We start from the raw sequence: 23,696 nt of genomic DNA, 5'->3' as shown, positions 1-23,696 counted from the left end.
AAGATTCTAGGGAGATATACGATTTAACACAATTAACAAACTTGACCTCATTAACTTATATAGAATGCTTCAACCCAACAACTGCAAAATACACTTTCTTAGGAACTGAGGGTGGTACAAATTACCACAATTTACCATAAACTAGTTGACAATATGGTTTCTGACCATACTGGAATGAAGCCAGCAGTAGCAGAAGGATAACTAGAAAATTTTCAAATGTATGAAAATCAGGCAACATATAAATAACTCATGAATTAAAGAAGGAATTAGAAATAGAAAAAGTATCTGTTTTGAACTTAATGACAATGAAAATATGACATATCAAACTCTGTGGAATAGAGCAAAACATCTGTTTGTGTACTCCCTAAAATCATCTGTTGGAGCCCTTACTCTCAGTGTACGCATAGATTTTTATCAATAAACAGTCTTCTGTATCCTTGGGTTCTGTAATTGCAACCAAGTTTGGCTCAAAAATACAGTATTCATTAGAACCCACATATAGGGAGGGTCAGCTTTTCATATATGTGGTTCTACAGGGCCAACTGTGGGACCTGACCATGTGCATTCTGGTATATGCTGGGGTCTTAGAACTAATAACCTGAATGCATATATACTGAGGGGTGGCTGTATTTGAAGATGGGGCCTCTAAGGATGTAATTAAGGTTGGATGAAGCCATAAGGATAGGACCACATCCAGTAGGATTGGTGTCCCTATAGGAAGAGACCCCAGAGAGCTTGTGCGTGCGCACGTGCGCGCGCTCACTCGCTCGCTCTCTCTCTCTCTCTCTGCGCAAACACTGAGGATGGCCATGTAAGGACATAGTGAGATGCAGAAAGAGAGCCCTCACCGGAAGACCACCATGCAGGCACCCTGATCTCAGACTTCCAGAATCCAGAACTGAGGGAAATAAATTTCCACTATTTAAACCACCTATTATGTGGTATTTTGTCATGGCAGCCTGAGCAGACCAACACAGCATCCATTTCATGAAGCTAGAAAAACTGCAAATTAAACCTAAAGAAAGCTAGAAGAATAAAGAGCACAGAGCAATGAAACAGAAAGCAGATATCCAAAATTACTTCCTTGAAAATAATAAAACTGACAGGCCCTAGCAACACAGATCTAAGTACATGTATGCAGAAAAAGGAAAAGAAGGAAATACTCTAAAACATAAAATATAATCATTTCTACATGGTGCAAACAGATTTTTATTTTCTTTTTTACACTTACCTTGGTTTTCAAAATTTTCTGCAAATAAGTTGTTTGTAAGTACCAACTCCACTATATGAAATATAGCGTTAGCAGACTTACCTGGCAGCCAGAGAATAAATGGCATTGGCCGATGAGGAAGGTTTGATTTTGGGGTGGTCACACTCTGCACCTACTAATGGGCTGCTATTCATACTCTGGAAAGTAAAGAAAAGTGTTGAAAAAGAACTTCCTTACCACAGCTGAGCACCTCCTCTTATTGAAACTTTTCAAAATAACAACAACAGATACAGACCTAACTCTCAATGCCATGCCTGGGGTTATCCCATCTGACAAACGCTTAGAGGCTTTAGGGCTCTGAAGAACCTTCGAATATTAAGGGTTAGGGAGATGGCGATCTAGAAAGAGTCAGGGAAATGAGCTTTTTGTTTTAATTCTAAAAAGATTTGAGTAAATTGGCTGTCTACACAAATATCATTAATATCTTAAATAACCTATATCCAAACTCGAAATGGTCATTCTATACTGACACTGCCAGAAAGTCAAACCTAATCCACACTCACTAATCAGATTGTGCACCACACAGATGCCACTTGATTGTTACTTTCTCTGCAACCAATGAATATGCCATTCACTTGGTGCCACAACATTTCTCAACTTCACTCTTCCCATTCCACCTCCTTAGATTTCTACCTACCTGCGATGCTTCCATCAGCTGCTCATTCGAAATTCAACAGTCAGCCAGGTAAAAGCTTTGTTTTTATGCACATTCGGTGCATGTGTGTGGTACCTCTTATCTTTTTTTCTACCCAGTAACTGCTCTTCAAGCCTTAACAGGGTCTTTATTTCACACTCTCAAGGCTTCGACCTTATCTGGCTGCCCACCCTGCTCATAAACAATGATTCTCTCTCTTGCTCATTTAGCACTGGCTACATTAAACCCGTTTATTATTCTTCAAACAGTCTCTCCCAAACTCATAGCTTTTTCCTTCATCCTGGAATAATCTCCCCTGATATCAGTATAGCGCATCCTCCCTACTGCTACAGGTTTCTGCTCAGAATGGTACTCCACAACTTCATGAACCTCCCACTCCTGTGCCAACTTTCTCTATACACTTCTTTGGGCTACTTTTCTCCACAGTACTTGTGACTGTGAATATACTGTTCAATTAACAAATTTATATTCCATCTTCCTCCCACTAGAATATAAACTTTGTGAGGGCAAGACTTTTTGTTGAGTGCATAAATGAATAAAACATCAAATATTCCTCTCCCACCTCTCCAGAACCTCCCAGTTCTGGACCCCTTATTGCATATTTAGACAACGGACCAGTAACCTATCTCCTTCAAATGTTCTTCACTTCCTAACATAGAAATGAAAATTCTTTTGGGAGAGGGTTTTCAAGTCTCTCTAATCTAGTGTGAGTTCCTTTCCAGCTCTTTTTCCTACTGACAAAATTTCTGCTATACTCAAAATAACCTAATCACCATTCCACAATACACCTTAAGCATTTCTGTCATTGTGGCTGTTATCAATCTGAAAAACATATCCACTTTCCAAAGAAATATTTCTACTCAGATGCCACTCTTTCTATAAAGTCCTCATGATTGCCCTATCTGGGAATATCCTCTTACTTCTCTAAAACTTAAGTATTTCCCAGTTACATTACAAATGACATTTATAAAACGACATTTACTGCAATATTTACAAACTGCCTCATCTGGTCTATGAACATACACACTTCTTTTTTTTTTTTTTTTTTTTTTTTTTTTTTTTTTTTTTTTTTTTTTTTTTTTTTGTGGAGACAGAGTTTCACTCTTGTTGCCCAGGCAGGAGTACAGTGGAACAATCTTGGCTCACTGCAACCTCTGCCTCCCAGGATCAAGCAATTCTCCTGCCTCAGCCTCCTGAGTAGACGGAATTACAGACGGTCGCCACCAGGCCCAGCTAATTTTTTGTATTTTTTTGTAGAGACAGGGTTTCATCATGTTAGCCAGGCTAGTCTCGAACTCCTGACCTCAGGTGATCTACCCGTCTTGGCCTCCCAAAGTGCTGTGATTATAGGCATGAGTCACCATGCCTAGCCACTCTTCTTGAGAGTAGGAATTACATTACAGTATCTCTGAATTCCATATAAAACCTATCACAAAATTTCAACCCATAAACATCTATCCACACATATTTTTCTTCTTGTTTTTCAAGACAGGGTCTCACTCTATTGTCTAGGCTGGAGTGCAGTGGTGCAATCATGGCTCACTAAAAGCTTGGCCTCCTGGGCTCAAGCAATACTCCCACCTCAGCCTCCTGAGTAACTAGAATTACAGGCATGTGATACCATGCCAGCTAACTTTTTTATTTTTTATAGAGACGGAGTTTCACCATGTTGCCCAGGCTGGTCTCGAACTCCTGGGATCAACCGATCTGCCCACCTGGTCTCGAACTCCTGGATCAAGCGATCCACCCACCTTAGACTCCCAAAGTGCTGGGATTACAGACATGAGCCACTGTGCCTAGCCCAGACATATTTCTTAACAGACTAGATAGTTTCAAAATTAAGACTCACCATGGAGGTATCCAGACTGAACGTGCTTCCGAGCCTAGGCACATCTGGTCTGGGCTCCATTTGTGAAGGCAATGAAAATGGAAGCGAGTGCCGATTGGTTAATTCTCTTCCTGTCCAGGGATCACTGGAACTTGGGGCAGATACGGGTACTTTGGGGATTGGCCGGGGCAGCCATGAGTCTCCAAGGCGGCTAGAGGGGACAGGGGGTAGCTTGTCTCTGGATGGACAATCGCCTGGTGTACAAGGCAGGGGGCGTCTCTGAGGCCGGGATTCTGCTCCAACAGAATATGGCCGGTCTGGAGGCGGTGGTGGTGGAAGATCTCGAAGTGTGGGAGGTACTGGCAATGGTTTGTCTTTATGAAGGGAGCCAGAAGCAGCCTGTGGAAGCATGATGAAAGCAAATCAATTAAAACCCACTAGTACACAGCAAAGAATCTGAAAACTGCAGTAATGGAAAATGCTTTACTTTAGAAGCAGTTCCAAGAGCAGAAGCACTTGAGGGAACACATACTCGCTGCGGCAGAAGGTCAAGTCGTGGTGGCACCGGAGGAAGGGAAGCTTGTGGGGCCATGGAGAATGGAGAAGGAGGCCGTTCCACCTAGGGTACATTAAAAATTTAACAGGTTACTCTCATTTGGGGAAATGGCATCTTTCAACTCTCCTAAAGCTGTAGATGGCAAATACCATGGGAACATTTATAACTACAAATGGGCCAGACTTAGGTTTGAGGTCCAACACACCCTCTTAAAAAAACTTCCAGAGATTCCAGCACTTCCTGAATTATTTTTGTGTCACCATAAGAGGGCACTCTCAAACACAGAAATACCATACCCATGGCAAGCTACAGGTAATCTATCTAGAAATGACAGGGCCACAAAAAGTTTCCTGGCTTATAATTTTGAAAATTACTACAGTTTTCTACCCCCTCACCTTTGGAGGAAGAAAAAAATCTTTTCAACGTTAAAAATAGGACTCCATATAAAACTAAGGGCACAGGCCAGGCATGGTGGCCCACGCCTGTAATACTAACATTTTGGGAGGCAGGAGTTTGAGATGATAAGTATGGGCATAGTAAGACCCCATCTCTACAAAAATAAAATTAAATTAAAAATTAGCTGGGCTGTGGTGGCACACAGCTATTCTGGAGGCAAAAGTAGGAGGATTGCTTGAACCCAGGAGTGTGAGACTGCAGTGAACAATAATCACACCACTGTACTCCAGCCTGGGCAACAGTGCAAGAGCCTGTCTCTAAAAAAAGAAAAAAAAAAAAAGTAGGGGGGCAGATATATTAACCTCTCAACAAAGTACCTGGGAAAACAGTGTTTGAGGGGCATAATAAAGAGATCAATGATGGTAAATTCTCCGTGGGTTATTAAGATAAGAAAGAAGATGAGAGTAGGTACAGCGGCTCACACCTATAATCCTAGCATTTTGGGAGGCAAGAGGATTGCTTGAGGCCAGGAGTTCAAGACCAGCCTGGTCAACATAGTGAGATCCCTCTGTTTTTTAATTAAATTTTTTTAAAAGATAAAATTTATAAAAGAAAAATGATCAAGCATATCACTAAAAAGCATCTTGAGTCCTTCCAAAGAAATAAATTATTTGAATTCAAGAATTAAAAGGAATTAATATTTTCTATCAATTTGAGTTCCAAAAAAATGAAGCACCAAATTAGAGGAAAGAACACATATGTAACCTTTCCATTTTCCTGCCTATAGCAGGGTTAGGATAGCTGATAAGCTTGTCAAAGTAAGCTGTCAAAAGATATATAGTAATTCATTTTAAAAAAAGAAAGAAAGAAAGAAAGAAAGAAATGCTACTTTGCATTTTAATTCCCCAATAGGAAAGCAACGCTGATGAAATAAAGGCAAATATATAAAATACATATTATAACCATTTGTACAAGATGACAGAGAAACAGCCATTCCCATACTTAGTCCTGTTACTAGTGCTGGGTGGTGGATGAGAGAAAAGAAAGCTCTCATCTTTAGCTATTTACTTTATCCACATGTTTAAGATAATGGGCTCCCAATTAGCTGACAATGTAGCATGAGTAGCTCAACAGCTCAATGGCAAAAGTCAAAATTACTAGTCAAGCCTACTCTCATTTCATCGTAATTATTTAGTCAGTAGCCATATCCTGCTGATTTTTCCCTAAAAGATTCTCATATCAGTATCTTTCATTTCATTCTGCTTACCAACCCCAAACCTTATTTACTGATGGGAGACAGGGTCTTGCTCTGTAGCCCAGGCTGGACTGCAGTGGCACAAACATGGTGCACTGCAGCCTTGACCTCCTGAGCTCATCCTCCGGCCTCAGCCTCCCAAGTAACTGGGACAAGGTGAATGCCACCACAAATGGCCTTTTTTTTTGGCAGTGGCAGGCAGGGGTAGACAGGGTCTTGTCATGTTGCCCAGGCTGTTCTCAAACTTCTGGGCTGAAAGCGATCTTCCTTGTCTTGGCCTCACAAAGTGTTGGAATTACAGGGGTGAGCCACTGTACCTGGCAGTGGTTTATTAAAACAAACTAGTGAACTTCCCAACCTGTAGTTTATCTCACCACATCCTTCTGCTTACCACTATCAGCTTAGCCATTCTTAAACACTCACCAACTCAAAAACCACCAGTAATTCCCAATTTGCCCTGTTACAAAAATCTCACCCTCCTGCCTGGCTTTCACAGGTCTCTGGTCTCTGCAACCAACAGTATTTCCCACAACTCCCTAACAAGCATCAGTGCTGCTCTATTCAGGCTCATCTCCTCAGTGTTTCCTGCACGTGCTATGATTATTTCGACTTCCGTATCATTCTTCAAGTCTTTTCCCCATTCTGGAAAGCCCTCTCTGCCCACCAACTATCTTTCTCTCATTCCTTAGGCACAGAGGGTTGAACTAGTATTTTTTCAATTCATGTCTCAACATCATAACTGATCCTCACAATATTCTTTTATGACAGCATGTAAGGTTCTAGAAAAAAGAGGAAAATTTACAAATGGAAAATAATCAAGAGAAATAATATGCGAACATTTCCAAGACCTAAAGGACATAAATATCCAAATAAAAATGGTTTATTATGTCCCCAGCTCAATGAAGGAAAAGAAACCCAACAACAAACCAAAAATATCCTTACATTTTTTCATCAAAACAAGGATGAGGAAAATATCTTAAAAGCTTCTGGTGACAGAGGGAAAGGGCTGAAGAGCAGAAATATACTCAAAGCTAGAAGTCAGTGAAGCCTTAACAATTTAGAGCCGAATATTTATCAACCTAGAATTCTGTAACTAGTCAATTCATATTTGAGGGTTGAATAGCCATTTTAAGATACCAAAGATTTCAAGAAGTTTACCTCTTACCTTTTCACAGAAAGTTGTTTTAAGGACATAAAGAAGTAAAGCAAAAAAGAGGAAAACACAGGAACTAAGTCACTCCAACAGAAGAGGCAATGAAGTCCCATGAGGGTGGTGAGGGGACACTTAGGGTGACAGGGAGTGTGGCACAGAGAATAACTGGTGCAGACCAGAGCTGAACACACATGACTCCTATTTCCCACACAGCAGTACACAATATCACATACTACTATACTAACAGATTTTATTTCATGGAAACTATATTGAGAGAGTATTTGAGAGTATGGTATGATTTGGTAGTGACAGGTACAAATTGAAAACTAAGAAAATAAAAATAATTATACCAGGAAAGCAGAAAGATGTATAAGAAAGCAAAAGTAGGCCGGGCGTGGTGGCTCAAGCCTGTAATCCCAGCACTTTGGGAGGCCGAGGCGGGTGGATCACGAGGGCGAGAGATCGAGACCATACTGGTCAACATGGTGAAACCCTGTCTCTACTAAAAATACAAAAAAAAAAAAAAAAAATTAGCTGGGCATGGTGGTGCGTGCCTGTAATCCCAGCTACTCAGGAGGCTGAGGCAGGAGAATTGCCTGAACCCAGGAGGCGGAGGTTGCGGTGAGCCGAGATCGCGCCATTGCACTCCAGCCTGGGTAACAAGAGCGAAACTCCATCTCAAAAAAAAAAAAAAAAAGAAAAAAAGAAAGCAAAAGTAAGCCAGGTGCAGCAGTGCACACCTGTAATCCCAGCGCTTTGGGAGGCCGAGGTGGGCAGATCACAAGGTCAAGAGATCAAGACCATCCTGGCCAACATGGTGAAACCTTGTCTCTACTAAAAATACAAAAATTAGCTGGGTGTGGTGGTACATGCCTGTAGTCCTAGCTACTTGGGAGGCTGAAGCCAAAGAATCACTTGAACCTGGGAGACGGAGGCTGCAGTGAGCCAAGATCACGTCACTGTACTCCAGCCTGGTGACAGAGCGAGACTCTGTCTCAAAAAAAAAAAAAAAAAAAGAAAGCAAAAGTAATTATAGTATGCTACTTGGCACAGTAGGGAGTGAAATCATGTAAACACTGAATACTAACCCAAATTCAAATAACTGTAGTGGGAGGACATGGAGTAGGGAGGAGGGAGATAATAAGAGACCTAAACCCTCTCCCACAATATCTGAGATGAAGAGATCAAGAATCCAGAAAAAGCAGTATAAGCATATGGTAGTAAAGAGTTTTGAGAATTAAAAATCCGAACGAGGGGACAGAGAGATGCTGAAGGGAGCAGAGGCAAGGAACCAATGTTTTTGTAAGTTTTTAGCAATTCTTTTAAACCTTAAAAAAAAAATCCATGTGCATTCACCAACTATAAGTAGCTGGGTGCAGTGGCTCATGCCTGTACTCCCAGCACTTTGGGAGGCCAAAGCAGGTGGACCACAAGATCAAGAGTTTGAGACCAGCCTGGCCAACATAGTGAAACCTCATCTCTACTAAATGTATAAAAAATTAGCCGGGCGTGGTGGCACATGCCTGTAATCTCAGCTACTCAGGAGGCTGAGGCAGGAGAATCACTTGAACCCAGGAGGCGGAGGTTGCAGTGAGCCGAGACTGCACCACTGCACCCTAGCCCAGGCAACAGTGCGAGACTCTGTCTCAAAAAATAAAACAAAAAAATTTACTTTTATTATTTTGTTCATACAAAATATATAATGAACTATAAAGTACAAGGAATAATAAAACATCCATGTACTTACCATCCAGCTAAAAAACAAAATACCATTGTTACTGTGAAATTCCAAGAGCCCCTCCCCTCTATCACAGTGGAAATACACACTCTCTTATGCAGCAATCTCACTGCTAGCCTAGACAGACTTGCAAAAGCAGGCCAATACATGTAAACCTGCAAACAATATGAATGTCTATTAAAAGGAAGACAAAATAAATATGGAATGGCCAAATGACAATAAAATACGTGAAGCTTTTTTTTGCTGTTTGAAGTTCTACATAGCTAGTGAAAAAGCGTTCCTTTACTTCTTTCCTCTAAACTCCTATGTGACTTACAGTGTACCTAACAATTTAGAACAATGTTCACTATCTGGCTTGTGTTGAAGTGTTTCACTTTTCTTCTTCTTCCTACATAAAACCACTAGCTCCCTGAAAGCCTTGTCTTAGACCTCTTTTTCCATACAGCACTCAATCATCTGGCACAACAAACACTTTGAAGAAGTAACATGCATTAATTTGTAAAAAATTAAAATATTCCACAGAATTAAACTGCTCTCAATTCCTGTCCTCAGAAATAACAGTGATTAGTTTGGTGTGTAGTCATCCAATTTTTCTATGTATATGTTAAAAACATTTTTTTTTACAGAATAGTCACACTACACAAATAGTATACAATTGCTATTTATTTTTATTTTTTTCCTCTAATAGAGCCAGTCCAATAATTGCTGTTTGTGAGATGGTCTCACTCTGTCACCAGCCTAGAGTACAGTGGTGCAATCACAACTCACTGCAGCCTTGAATTCCTGGGCTCAAGCAATCCTCCCATCTCAGTCTCCAGACTAGTTAGAACTACAGGTGTATACCACCACGCCCAGCTATATTTTTTTTAGGGGACGTGGGGGCAGTGGTGGTAGAGATAGGGTCTTGCTATTTTGAACTTCTGGGCTCAACTGATCCTCCAGTGTTGACCTCCAGTAGTTAGAACTATAGGTGCACAACACCATACTCAGCTTTTTTTGGGGGGGGAGTCGGGCAGGGGTAGAGATAGGGTCTCACTACATTGCGAAGACTGGTCTCAACCTGGGCTCAGCTTCAGCCTCAGTTTCCCAAAGTACTGGAATTAGAGGCATGAGTTATAGGCATGCCCGGTCCCAACTTTCTAATGACAAAACGCTATTAACATGCTCTGAATCAGCATAAAAAGAAAAAAAAAAGGCTCCATTAAATTTAAAAAAGGTGGGGGGAGGAACAGAACTTATTCTAGTTGCTAAATTAGCCAAAGACGGTCCAGTCCTTTTATTCCTCCCTCATATTCTCTACCAAGAGACAGGAATAAAGTCTTAGTCCTAAGATACAGACAGTAAGAACACGGGCCTTAAAGCTGAAATGCCTGGTCACAGATGCAGCTCACAGATACTTCAACCTACTACTTGTGTGATCTTCGGCAAATTCCTTAACCTCTTTGTGACTCGGTTTCTTTATTTGTTAAATGAGGATAACAGTAGTACATACTCAGAGAGGTGTAGTAAAGATTATATGAGTAAAAAACAAGTAAAGTGCTTAACACAACATTTGTCATATAGTAAATGATCAGTAAAGATCAGCTATTAATACTACCTATTACTGCAGTTTGGATATCATTAAGTGTTTTACGGCTTTAGAGTACAACTCATAATGGATTTTGCCAGTCTCCTGAACTGCCATCTTACCTTGGCACCAGCCAATTCCTTCATCATGAAGAGAGTATCATCAGCTCGTTCATCGTCGTCATCATCATAATTTGGGGAGGCAGCTCCCTCTGCTCCTTGCCTCAACAGGCTGCCACTCCCTCTAGGATCAAACGGATCTACCACAATGGGTTCAGTACCTTTAATTTCACATCGGCAGAAAGGACAGCCCTGACCTTCTGATTCCTGTAGAAGAAGCAACGGATAGTAACAGATGCATCTGAAAATACTTAAAATATTAATCTACTAGAAAATACATTTCCTAGACATTTTTAAAAAGTAAAGATTAAATCTAACCCCAAAAGCCAGGCCACCCCTTTTATCGGTAAAGGAGATATACTACCCAATTCTCCAAAGTGATTACATAGCTGAAAAAAGTCACTGTTTAGATCCATACCTGCCAGGATGTAAGACAGGATGTGCACATGAGGTGTCCACAGGGCTCAATCTTTACATCCTTATCATTTTCAGCACATATTTTACATAGTTGGAATGTGGAGCCCATCTCACAGTATAATTCATATTGTTCCTTTGATTAAAAAAAATTAAGAGACTATTAATTGAATACATGAATAACTGCAACTGTAAATGTTAACAACAGAAAAAGTGAAGACTTGTTTCCTATACAAATTTTGCTTATATAAAAATGTCACAACAGTGGTTTATTTTCTCCTATTAAGCCAGAAAGCATCTAGTCTGGGTCCTATTTTAAGCTCCTCGGTTTAAAATGAAACTACATACATACAAATTCATTAATCTAGTCAATGAGACACAAACAAAAAACTAACTCTCAATTCAATTAAAGTGTTCCAATCACTTAATTCAATTATGCTATCAGTTCTATACAGAATATACAAAAGCTTATCTCCAGTGATATGGTTATAATGTGAAACAAAACTCACCTGGGTCACTTTGATATGGTCTTGGGGAGTTGGTTCACATAAGCCAGTCAGATCAGGATTCTGATTTCGTCCATCAGGAAACAAATAGCTGTAAAGAATAACCAATCTTGGGTTTTATTGAAGCCAATTTATCAGTGCTTGCTAATATAGACAGACGGCATCTAGGAGCTCCTCCATTCTAAAAAGGCAACTTGGTATAAGTATAAAGATAAATCTTACTTCAAAAAAATAAATACTTCAAACAAATAAATAACACAGAACAGTTCAAAGATATTCTCCAAAAACTGTTATTCCTTATCAAAGTAACAATGCCATAGACTCTATCTTTTAATCAAGGGATTGGTTAGCAAACCTTTTCTATAAAGGGCCAGATAGAAAATCATTTACAATTTGTAGGCCACGTTAGTCTGTGTCAATATTCTTCTCTGACTGGCTTTTATAAAAAACGACTTTTATGATAAACGACTCTTAGGAAAAATTATCTTGGCTTATAGGGAGAACAAACAGGTGGCCCACGGATCATAGTTTACCAACCCATTTTTAATCAATGAATGACCACCAGATATAAATTCTTTTTTATTTTTTAAAGACACATTCTTATTTTTTTGAAGTTGCAGTGAGCCACCTCGGCTCGCTGCAATCTCCGCCTCCCGGGTTCAAATGATTCTCCTGCCTCAGTCTCCCAAGTAGCTGGGATTAGAGGCACCAGCCACAACGTCTGGCTAATGTTTTGTATTTTTAGTAGAGACAGGGTGTCACCATGTTGGTCAGGGTGGTTTTGAACTCCTTTTTCTTTTTTTCAAATTTTTATGTATCAAAAAAATTTTATTATTATTATTATTATTATTATTATTATTATTTTTTGAGACGGAGTTTCACTCGTTACCCAGGCTGGAGTGCAATGGTGCGATCTCAGCTCACCGCAACCTCCACCTCCTGGGTTCAGGCAATTCTCCTGCCTCAGCCTCCTGAGTACCTGGGATTACAGGCACATGCCACCATGCCCAGCTAATTTTTTTTGTATTTTTAGTAGAGGCGGGGTTTCACCACGTTGACCAGGATGGTCTTGATCTGTTGACCTCGTGATGCACCCACCTCGGCCTCCCAAAGTGCTGGGATTACAGGCGTGAGCCACCACGCCCGGCCTATTATTATTATTTTTAAAGACAGGGTTTCACCATGTTGGTCAGGCTGGTCTTCAACTCCCGATCTCAGGTGATCCGCCCGCCTTGGCCTCCAAAGTGCTTGGATTACAGGCATGAGCCACCACACCCGGCCGGTTTTGAACTCCTGACCTCAGGTGATCCAACCGTCTCGGCGTCCCACAGGCGTGAGCCATGGTGCCTAAATTCTTTTTTTATTTTTTATTTTTTATTTATTTATATTTTTTTGAGATGGAGTTTCGCTCTTGTTACCCAGGCTGGAGTGCAATGGCACAATCTCGGCTCACCACAACCTCCGCCTCCTGGGTTCAGGCAATTCTCTTGCCTCAGCCTCCTGAGTAGCTGGGACTACAGGCACGCGCCATCATGCTCAACTAATTTTTGTATTTTTAGTAGAGATGGGGTTTCACCATGTTGGCCAGGCTGGTCTTGAACTCCTGACTCAGGTGATCCACCTGCCTTGGTCTCCCAAAGTGCTGGGATTATAGGCATGAGCCATCACACGTGGCCCTAAATTCTTAAACTGCATTTGTGTTTGATCAAAGACCTGAAATATCTTTATTTACAGGTTTAAGAAAAGAAGAGACACCAATTTAAAAGCAGTGTAACAAGATGCAAATTAAGCCACTGAGATCATCTACCAGGGAGATCCACAGTTTCTAGCATCAAACTGTTCTGACATTTGGGGCAGCCCTTATTTCAGACCCAATGTTATCTTAAGCAAAAGATAATGCATAATATAAAATATATTTTCCTAACCACTTTAAAACACAAGCTAGTTTTCTGCCACTTGGTTAACTGTATTTTTAGTGTTTACCAATTGAAAATCAACTTGAATTCTCAAAGGAATAGCAATTCTAGAATAAATAAAGACTTAGTTATAAATAGCAGCATGGGTTACAGAAGTCCAAAGCCTGAAGAAATGCTGCTGAACAAAAATCAAGTGAGGATGAAAGCAGATGAAGGCCACTGAGGCCTTCAGCCATTAGGAACCCTGAATCACTTAAATGCCAGCTAGTTAAATAATTGGTCAAATATCCTGCTAATCTGTATATTACAAAACCTAACATAGGCTTAAAAATAAGTTAACATTTGGAAAAAGAAAGATAAAGTTTACTTATAGTGACAACTCAAATGGTAAAGAATAATTTCACTCATGGAATCCCTAACTCATGGGAGAACAAAAGTCTTCCAGGATTTGAAAGTCAATTTGATATCATCTGTGAGTATGTTTCCTGAATCAATCTGTAGAATAAACCTGAAATAAAGTCATTAATGATGAGGTTTTACAGCCCCTAAGCTTCTAGACTCCAACAGATGGTAAGCAGTAGGTACTCACAAGCCTTCCCTGAAGCCATCAATCAGTGCTTGGAAGAGAGGTTTATTGTGAGGGATTGTCTGAAGAATGTTCCCATCAGCAGTAACATACCCAATAGCCCACTGACCCAGACGAGTACAGCTCAGCCGGAAGATGTAACTATGAAAAGAGATAAACAGAAGCTTTAGTAGAGATTATGCTGGTATTAGGGTGGAAGGCAGGACAAGTTAAAGACAAAAATCAAAAGGACCGTCAAGAATAACTTTTTTTTGAGACGGAGTCTGGCTCTGTCAGCCAGGCTGGTGTGCAGTGGCACAATCTTGGCTCACTGCAACCTCTGCCTCCTGGGTTCAAGCGATTCTCCTGCCTCAGCCACCTGAGTAGCTGGGACTACAGACATGCGCCACCACGCCTGGATAATTTTTGTATTTTTAGTAGAAACAGGGTTTTGCCATGTTGGCCAGACTAGTCTCAAACTCCTGATCTCAAGTGATCTGCCTCCTTCAGCCTCCCAAAGTGCTGGGATTACAGGTATGAGCCACAGCACCCAGCCAATAATAACTTCTGAGCTTTAAGTCAGTGACAAGTAAAAAGAAAGAATATATTTAAAAAAAGAGAGTAACTGCTTCCATGAGTCCACTCCAGAGGCAAAGGACACATAAACTCAATTCTTTTCTGTTATTGTTGTTGCTTTCAAGAAGGAGTCTTGCTCTGTTGCCCAGGCTGGAGTGCACTGGCGCAATCTTGTCTCACTGTAACCTCCGACTTCTGGGTTCAAGCGGTTCTCCTGCCTCAGCCTCCCAAGTAGCTGGAATTACAGGAGCCCACCACCATGCCTGGCTAATTTTTGTATTTTTGGTAGAGACAGGTTTCACCACATTGGCCAGGTTGGTCTTAAACTCCTGACCTTGTGATCTGCCCACCTTCGGCTTCCCAAAGTGCTGGATTACAGGCGTGAGCCACCATGCTCGGCCATAAACTCAATTCTTAAGTGGCCTGAAAACATTTATCAAATCATAGGCTCTGAATTAAGTCAATACCTCTGATAAACAGCAATCCTACTGCAGAATCTTGGCCACTGGGAAACTAATAAAGGCTATGTTTCTTCTATTCTAGCAGAAGTTTCAAGATAACAAAATTCAGGAGAATAAACCTCTTTGCTTCATTGCACTGACCTGCCAGGTTTGTGAATGAATTTCTGGAGCCGAGCTTTCACTTCGTCATATGTCAAAAAAGCCATGTAACCAGGATGAGTTACAGCAAGGCTGTTCCAATTCCTGAGCAAAGAGGACCAGGGCTAAAGAAACGAGATCAATCACAGACTATTCAGGTCAGACATACAACCAACTCAGAGAGCCATGAGAAACAAACAAACAAAAAACTAACTCTTAATTCATTGTTAGAAATTTTTACTTATACCATCACTCAGAGGAAAGACACACATTTTTGGGAGATTAAAAACTCTAAAAAGCAGCCGGGCACAGTGGCTCACACCTGTAATCCCAGCACTTTGGGAAGCCGAGGAGGGCAGATCATGAGGTCAAGAGATCAAGACCACCCTGACCAACATGGTAAAACCTGTCTCTACTGAAAATACAAAAATTAGCTTGGTGTGGTGGCATGTGCCTGTAGTCTCAGCTATTCAGGAGACTGAGGCAGGAGAATCGCTTGAACCTGGGAGGTGGAGGCTGCAGTGAGCTGAGATCGCACCACTGCACTCCAGCCTGGCAACAGAGCAAGACTCCATCTCAAAAAAAAAAAAAAAAAAAACTTCTGAAAAGCTATGAAGAAAAGAATATATCCTTACAGGGAGAAACTTAACATACAAAATGAAAACTCTAGAATTTTTAAAGCAGCTCTAATTAACAGTAGTGAGGTTGAACAACAGCAAACAGAAAACCAGGATAGAGCCTACACGTGCAAATATTAAGTTCCAAATAAATGTATATGCAAATTGGCACAGACACATTGGAGAAAGAATTATTTTTAGAGAAAGAAAGCAGTTGTTTTTGAAGCATCTAAATATCTCAGTTAACAGTTAAGAATTTCAATAGGCCGGGTGCGATGTCTCATGCCTGTAATCTCAGCAATTTGGAAGGCCGAGGTGGATGGATCACCTGAGGTCAGGGTTTTAAGACCAGCCTGGGCAACATGGTGAAACCCCATCTCCACTAAAAATACAAAATTAGCCAAGCGTGGTGGCACGTGCCTGTAGTACCAGCTATTTGGGAGGCTGAGGCAGGAGAATCACTTGAACCTGGGAGGTGGAGGTTGCAGTGAGCTGAGATTGCATCACTGCACTCCAGCCTGGGCAATCAAAGTGAAACTCTGTCTCAAAAAAAAAAAAAAAATGGAAAGGAAAGAAAAGAAAAGAATTTCCGCCCGGCGCGGTGGCTCAATCCTGTAATCCCAGCACTCTGGGAGGCCGAGGCGGGTGGATCACGAGGTCAAGAGATCGAGACCATCCTGGTCAACATGGTGAAACCCCGTCTCTACTAAAAATACAAAAAAATTAGCTGGGCGTGGTGGCGCATGCCTGTAATCCCAGCTACTTAGGAGGCTGAGGCAGGAGAATTGCCTGAACCCAGAAGGTGGAGGTTGCGGTGAGCCGAGATCACGCCATTGCACTCCAGCCTGGGTAACAAGAGCAAAACTCCGTCTCAAAAAAAAAAAAAGAAAAAAAAAAAAAGAATTTCCATAAAACAGTTGCAAACACACAAATATCCAATATCAGAAAACTAATATATCCATATTCTGGCCATTCTACATTAAAATGATACAAAAGAATATTCAATAACAAGGAAAGATATGAGGAGAAGAAAGCAGGTGGTATAGCTGTAATTTTCATTATATATACACATATACTTTTTTTTTTTTTTTTGTGAGACTGAGTTTCGCTCTTGTTACCCAGGCTGGAGTGCAATGGCGCGATCTCGGCTCACCGAAACCTCCGCCTCCTGGGTTCAGGCAATTCTCCTGCCTCAGCCTCCTGAGTAGCTGGGATTACAGGCATGCGCCACCATGCCCAGCTAATTTTTTGTATTTTTAGTAGAGATGGGGGTTTCACCATGTTGACCAGGATGGTCTCGATCTCTTGACCTGGTGATTCGGCCTCCCAAAGTGCTGGGATTACAGGTTTGAGCCACTGCGCCCGGCTACATATATTTTTTTTAATACAAGTTAGTTTTAATCTTTTTTGGCATAATTTCTAAAACGAATCGAAATATTTTCATGCAGACAAAAACTCCAAATGTTTTTATTTAAAAAGCTTTTTCTTCAGAAAAGTAGCAGTAACCAGGTTAGTCAATTTTTTAAGTATCTTACCTGAAAGAGTCGTGTAAAGATGTCAAATTCAAAAACTGAAATGTAATCATTACAGGTCAGATCAATAGTGGATTTCAGAGCCATGGCTTCCAGCCCAGAACTGATGGGATGTACTTCATGTAGAGCCTGTCGAAAGCTCTTCCAAGGAACTATTGTCCTGGGGTGGGGGTGGAGAGGAGGCACAAAGTAAAATAACAGAGATAATTCCAGGCATCACCATAGTCAAGGGAAAGAAAGAGAGCCACAGGAAGCTCTCAATACCAGTATCAGTTCTCTTAATGCAAAATATAGGTCAGCGTCTTCAAGAACAGAAAGAAGGGGGCCAGGCACTGTGGCTTGTGCCTTTGGGAGGCCTAGCACTTTAGGAGGCCACAGCAGGCAGACTGCTTGAGCCCAGGAGTTGGAGACCAGGCTGGGCAATAGGGTGAAACCTTGTTTCTACCCAAAAAAAAAAAAAAAAAATAGCCAGACTAATTAGTTCCAGTTACTCTGGAGGTTGAGGTGGGAGAATCGCTTGGACTTTGGAGATGGAGGCTGCAGTGAGGCGAGGTCACACCACAACATTCCAGCCTGGGCAACAGAGCAACATCGTTTCAAAAAAAAAAAAAACAAAAAAAACAAAATAAACAAACAAAAAAACCCAGAACAAAACCCAGAATATTTATACTTAAAAATATAAGCTTGACTCATAAATCAACCGATATAATATATATAAACGATATGACAAAATGGAAAAGATAAGCCACAGCCTGGGAGAAGATATTTGTAATTTAAGTAACTAACAAAGAACTAGTCTCCTAAAATAAGAGGAAGATAAACCACTCAATAAGAAAATGAGTAAATCAGAAATTGGAAGAGGCAAGTCAGAATAAAAATCTTGACTGGTTATAAAGGTGAAAGGAAGCTCAATCTCCCTTCTCATCAGGGAATATAAAGCAAAATATTATATCAATTCACATCACCAGTGTTAGCCAAAATGTGGGGCTACTGAAAAAATAAACTGGTACACCACTTTGGAAAGAAATTAGGCAATACTTACCAAAGCAAAAAATGTGAAACCCCAAGACTTAGCAACTCCACTCCTATGTATGTAACTAAAGACAATTTCTTGCATATGAAGACAACTTACATATTGTTCACTGCCGATAGCAAATAATGTGAAATGCACATGTCCATTAAAAGCAGAATGGGGCCGGGCGCGGTGGCTCAAGCCTGTAATCCCAGCACTTTGGGAGGCCGAGGCGGGTGGATCACGAGGTCGAGAGATCAAGACCATCCTGGTCAACATGGTGAAACCCCGTCTCTACTAAAAATACAAAACATTAGCTGGGCATGGTGGCACGTGCCTGTAATCCCAGCTACTCAGGAGGCTGAGGCAGGAGAATTGCCTGAACCCAGGAGGCGGAGGTTGCAGTGAGCCGAGATCGCGCCATTGCACTCCAGCCTGGGTAACAAGAGCGAAACTCCGTCTAAAAAAAAGAAAAAAAAAAAAAAAAAAAAAGCAGAATGGATGGGGAGCGAAACGGAAGAGTATGGGTTTCAACTGCAAAGCTATTTCTTAAAAAAAAAAAAAAAAAAAAAAAAAAGAAAGAAAAAGAACGGGGCAAAAACTGTTAACATTTAACCAAAGCTAGGAAATATGTACATATGTATTACTTTTCTCAGAGTGTTCCCAAATTTTAAATAATTAGTAGAAAAGTAAAGATAAAACTCATAAGCTTTAGTTTTTCATAGTTCAAATTCATTATTCTGAGACTTACTTTTCCCCAAAAGCTTTTCTCCAAAATTCTGCAGCATCTGCTTTAGTAATCCGAAATGTGTCTCCTTGAAAGAGTCCACTTGGAAAGATTCCTTTTAGTTCTGCCAGCATGTGGCTGAAGATGAGGGACAGTTTGGTTAAGTTTCGCCTATGAATGATCAGAAATGTGATAATTAAACACATAAAATTATTCTTAAATACATGAAATTCACCACACAAGATGTATCGTTGACATGAATATTAAAATACATTTAGAAAGAACCTCTTCAAATATTCTTTCTGGGCAGTATTATTCAAGGATATACAAAACTAGAAAAGAGATAAGTAATGTGCTGTTGATGATATTACATACTCTGTGTTATTGTTATTTTTGTTTAAAGAAGGGTTTTAGAAACTTTTTGCTCTTTAGATCATATGAAAGATACAAATACAATGGAAGAAATACTGCTGCATTCTTTACCTCCACTCATATCTCCTCCATTCAAATAGATGTTATATAGTAAATAACAGAAAAAAAAATAGTCATAAAGCTTTTAATCTTGAATTAATAAAGCTTAGTAACTTCAAGAATGAACATGGACAAATTTACTTTTTTAGGATGACAGGTAAGAGAATTCAACAAACAAGTTTAAGAACTTGTGCACAGCTATAATCACTCTGTCACACACACACACAAAGAGTTAGGAAACCAATATATTATTTCCTGCTTTGCAGGTGCATTTATCAAGTATATTTATCATCATATAACATATCTAAATTAAAGATTAAAAGTCTTAATAAAAAGAACTATTTAAGTATCCAGACCGAATCAATGTTTTTTTTCACTAAACAGGCCTTAAAGAGAGAAATTTTACCTGAGTACTCCTCCCTCTTCCTTTACCAAAATTGACATGCTAACACCCAAAGCACACAAAAATTTCTACGTAACTTCATATGCTACCAGTAACAATTAGTTAACTTTGTTCTTGAAACCTGTTTAATGACTATATTATAAGGATGTCACACAGGCCAGGCATGATGGCTCACGCCTGTAATCCCAGAATTATGGGAGGCCAGGGCCAGTGGATCAATTGTGGTCAGGAGTTCAAAACCAGCCTGGCCAACCTGGTGAAACCCTGTCTCTACTAAAAAGTAGAAAAATTAGTTGGGCATGGTGGTATGCGCCTGTAATCTCAACTACTCAGGAGGGCTGAGGTAGGAGAATCCCTTGAACCTGGAAGGAAGAGGTTGCAGTGAGCTGAGATTGTGCCACTGCACTCCAGCTTGGGCAACAGAGCAAGACTCCATCTCAAAAAAAAAAAAAAAAAAGATGTCACATTTAACATACCAGATATAGTCTCTACTTTTCCGTGTATACTTTGATCAGATTACCTTTGTTCTCTTTAATGCTATTGCCACAGAAACAGGACACAGATGATACATGTACTATTACACTAAACCAGCTACTGATTACATGTGTCCATTTTCCCTTGTCCCAGTAATTTGTATTTATGTATTCAAAAGTCTATTCTTGTCATACCAATGGACTACAAAATTTCAAGTCAAGGCTGGGCGTGGTGGCTCATGCCTGTAATCCCAGCACCTTGGGATTACAGCACCGCGGATCCCGAGGCCAGGAGTTCAAGACCAGCCTGACCAACATAGTGAAACTTTGTCTCTACTAAAAATACAAAATTAGCTGGGTGTGGTGGCACGTGCCTGTAATCCCAGCTACTCAGGAGGCTGAGGCAGGAATATAGCTTGAACCTGGGAGGCAGAGGTTGTGGTGAGCCGAGATCTCACCACTGTACTCCAGCCTGGGTGACAGAGCAAGACTCCATCTCAAAAAAAAAAAAAAAAAAAAAAAAAAAAGAAAAAAAAAAAGTCAAGTCAAATCGTGATCAATCACTGATTGCCTAACAATCCTCTATTAGGAATAGAGTTTTCTTTTTTAATGCTATTCTGGAAGGTCACCATCAATGCTATCTGTCTTTTGTGGATAAAATACAGCACTGAATTATCCAAGTCTCTATAGCCCTAAGTAGAAAAACGCTACTGAAATCCTTTTTTGGCCAGGCACAGTGATTCATGCCTGTAATCCCAGCACTTTGGGAAGTTGAGGCGGGTGGATCACCTGAGGTCGGGAGTTCGAGACCAGGCCAACATGGTGAAACCCCATCTCTACTAAAAATACAAAAATTAGCCAGGCATGGTGGTGGATGCCTGTAATCCCAGTTACTCAAGAGGTTGAGAGAGAAGTTGCAGTAAGCAGAGATCGCACCATTGCACTCCAGCCTGGGTGACAGGCTGAGACTCAATCTTAAGCACTTATCCAATCCTTAAGGCCCATTAACTGTTTTTTTCCTAGCACTATGAGATCCTTTGATTATTGTCTAACAGAACTTCTACCATTTATCAAAGAGAAAATAGACAAGATCAAGAATATATCACAAATGAAATATAAAATAGGTAACTTGAAAGAACCCCTGCAACCCACAAATTAATCCCAATGAATTTACTTTCCAGTGTTCAGCAGGACCCTAGACTGTGCAATCAGCACCTTGAGGCTCAGACATCTACATAACATTCTATCAAGTAGTCATCTTTCAACTAAATTATTGAGAACATACTATGTGTGTGAAGAACTACGCTAAACAGTATAGCAGGATAATGAAAGAGATGACAGAAAGAATATATATCATACTTCTGAAGTTATACCAGAGCTCTTTCAAAAGCAAACAGGTTTGAATTCTACTTCTTCCTGAACACTATCTTCCCCTGGGTTTTATCTGCAGTGTTGACTCTGCTTGGTTCTCCGACTTCCTTTTGTTCTTTCTTGGCTTTTCTCCCCATCCTCTTAAGCAGTATTTCCCAAGAATTTGCTCTCTGCTATTTTCAGTTCTTTCTCCATGTACTCTCTTCTCTTCCTTTGCAATCTCAGGGCTTCAAACCCTGAGCCTTAGCAAACAATGCCCAAATTTTAGGCCTCAGTAGTTTTTCCAACTATCTACCACATTTCCTCCACTCAAATGCTAGCACCTCAAAGCAACATGTTCAGAATGAAACTAGTCTTTCTTAAATCTGCTCTTTCTTCACGTTCTTTATTTCTGTATTTAATGACAACACTATCTTACTTCCCACAAGTTCAAAACCTGAAGAATCTTCTTAGCTTCTTTCATTTCCCTTGTTCTCCATATCTGATTTGTCAATTTGCTGCCAATCTGTGGTCATTCCTACCTTTGACTTATGTGGTATTGGTCTAACGCGAATTCCTTGGTAATAATTAAAATTAAAATTCCAGTCTTGGTCTTCAGTGTGTCTTTTTTTTTTTTTTTTTGAGACGGAGTTTCGCTCTTGTTACCCAGGCTGGAGTGCAATGGCGCGATCTCGGCTCACCGCAACCTCCGCCTCCTGGGCTCAGGCAATTCTCCTGTCTCAGCCTCCTGAGTAGCTGGGATTACAGGCACGTGCCACCATGCCCAGCTAATTTTTTGCACTTTTTAGTAGAGATGGGGTTTCACCATGTTGACCAGGATGGTCTCGATCTCTCGACTTCATGATCCACCCGCCTCGGCCTCCCAAAGTGCTGGGATTACAGGCTTGAGCCACCGCGCCCGGCCCAGTGTGTCTTTTTAAACAGGTCCAATTCTTATGACATTTAACTGCCTTCTGAAGAAGGGAACAAATAAACAATCAATTTTCACAGCCAATGGGACAAAATCCAAACTCAGCTTGGATTTTAAGGCTTTCCATTGACCTGGATCTAGCCTATCTTAAACTCCCGACCTCAGGTGATCCGCCCGCCTTGGCCTCCAAAGTGCTCGGATTACGGGCATAAGCCACCACGCCCGGCCCTAACTTATCTTTCTAACTAACTTCTTAGTTCTTCACTAGTATGTTCTAGCCAAACCAAGTACTTTACCTTTTCTTATACCTGCCACTCTTCATTTCTTGGCCTCTGCCTATCTGTTTCTCTGGTCCAAAATAAGACCCAGCTTAAATGACATTTCTTTAGGAGCCAGTTAGACATAATAAAATGCTGAACAACCCCAGCATTTTCTCTGCAGTTCTCTTACATCATCTGAACCCATTTTGCGCTACAGCTATTTGTGCACACAATGGCTGAATCTATTTCTGACTTGTGTTTTTATATCCCTTGGGGCAAGGCAAATGGCAGTAATATTTATAATGATCGATATACCTTCAGAAAACATTTGAGTGCCTACTATGTGCTAGGCTCAGGGTGAATACAACAACGAACAACATAAAATTATTGCTTTTATGACATGTACATTCCCACAAGAATGTATCAGATGGTAGGAGAAAAGTGCTTGAGGAAGAATAACACAGATCATAAGAAGCCATGCAGGGTTGCTGTTTAGGGAGGGTAGTCTTAGAGGCCTCTCCAAGTGTTACATTTTAAGCTGAGTCTGAAGTGAATACAGGGAGTGGGTCTTAGAATAACTGGACCATGTTGTTATCCTTGGCTGTCAAAATAATTTTCTACTGAAAATCTACCAGGTATCTAGCACTACGTTGGATCAAAGATAAAATATGCATACCAAAATACAAGACACAGAAAGCATTTTTATTTTGTGAAGTAAGCCACACATAAAAAAATTATTGACCACAAAGATGTAATGGCACCAGGTACCTAAGAGAAGTTCAAAGTGCTGACTGAAATAGTTACAGG

General features: G+C 40.6%; 1 protein-coding gene across 3 annotated transcripts in view; it reads right to left on the bottom strand.

Annotated features, from left to right (window-relative positions):
* Window positions 1-23,696, bottom strand: part of CBL (Cbl proto-oncogene) — a 100,220-nt gene that overhangs the window by 18,522 nt on the left and 58,002 nt on the right. For 2 of the 3 annotated variants that reach the window (XM_039471382.2, XM_074400727.1), the window contains 10 exons: window positions 19,026-19,172; window positions 17,266-17,422; window positions 15,117-15,238; window positions 13,963-14,100; window positions 11,461-11,548; window positions 10,956-11,087; window positions 10,541-10,744; window positions 4,241-4,372; window positions 3,775-4,152; window positions 1,313-1,407 (listed from right to left, as the gene is read on the bottom strand). In XM_039471382.2, the coding sequence (XP_039327316.2) occupies window positions 1,313-1,407; window positions 3,775-4,152; window positions 4,241-4,372; window positions 10,541-10,744; window positions 10,956-11,087; window positions 11,461-11,548; window positions 13,963-14,100; window positions 15,117-15,238; window positions 17,266-17,422; window positions 19,026-19,172 (1,593 nt within the window). The remainder of the gene's footprint in view (window positions 1-1,312; window positions 1,408-3,774; window positions 4,153-4,240; window positions 4,373-10,540; window positions 10,745-10,955; window positions 11,088-11,460; window positions 11,549-13,962; window positions 14,101-15,116; window positions 15,239-17,265; window positions 17,423-19,025; window positions 19,173-23,696) is intronic. The other variant, XM_074400726.1, reaches the window with a different exon arrangement.

The sequence above is a fragment of the Saimiri boliviensis genome, chromosome 6 (assembly GCF_048565385.1).
Source record: "Saimiri boliviensis isolate mSaiBol1 chromosome 6, mSaiBol1.pri, whole genome shotgun sequence".
Classification (NCBI taxonomy): Eukaryota; Metazoa; Chordata; class Mammalia; order Primates; family Cebidae; genus Saimiri; species Saimiri boliviensis.
This window is presented reverse-complemented; position numbering and strand designations above follow the sequence as displayed.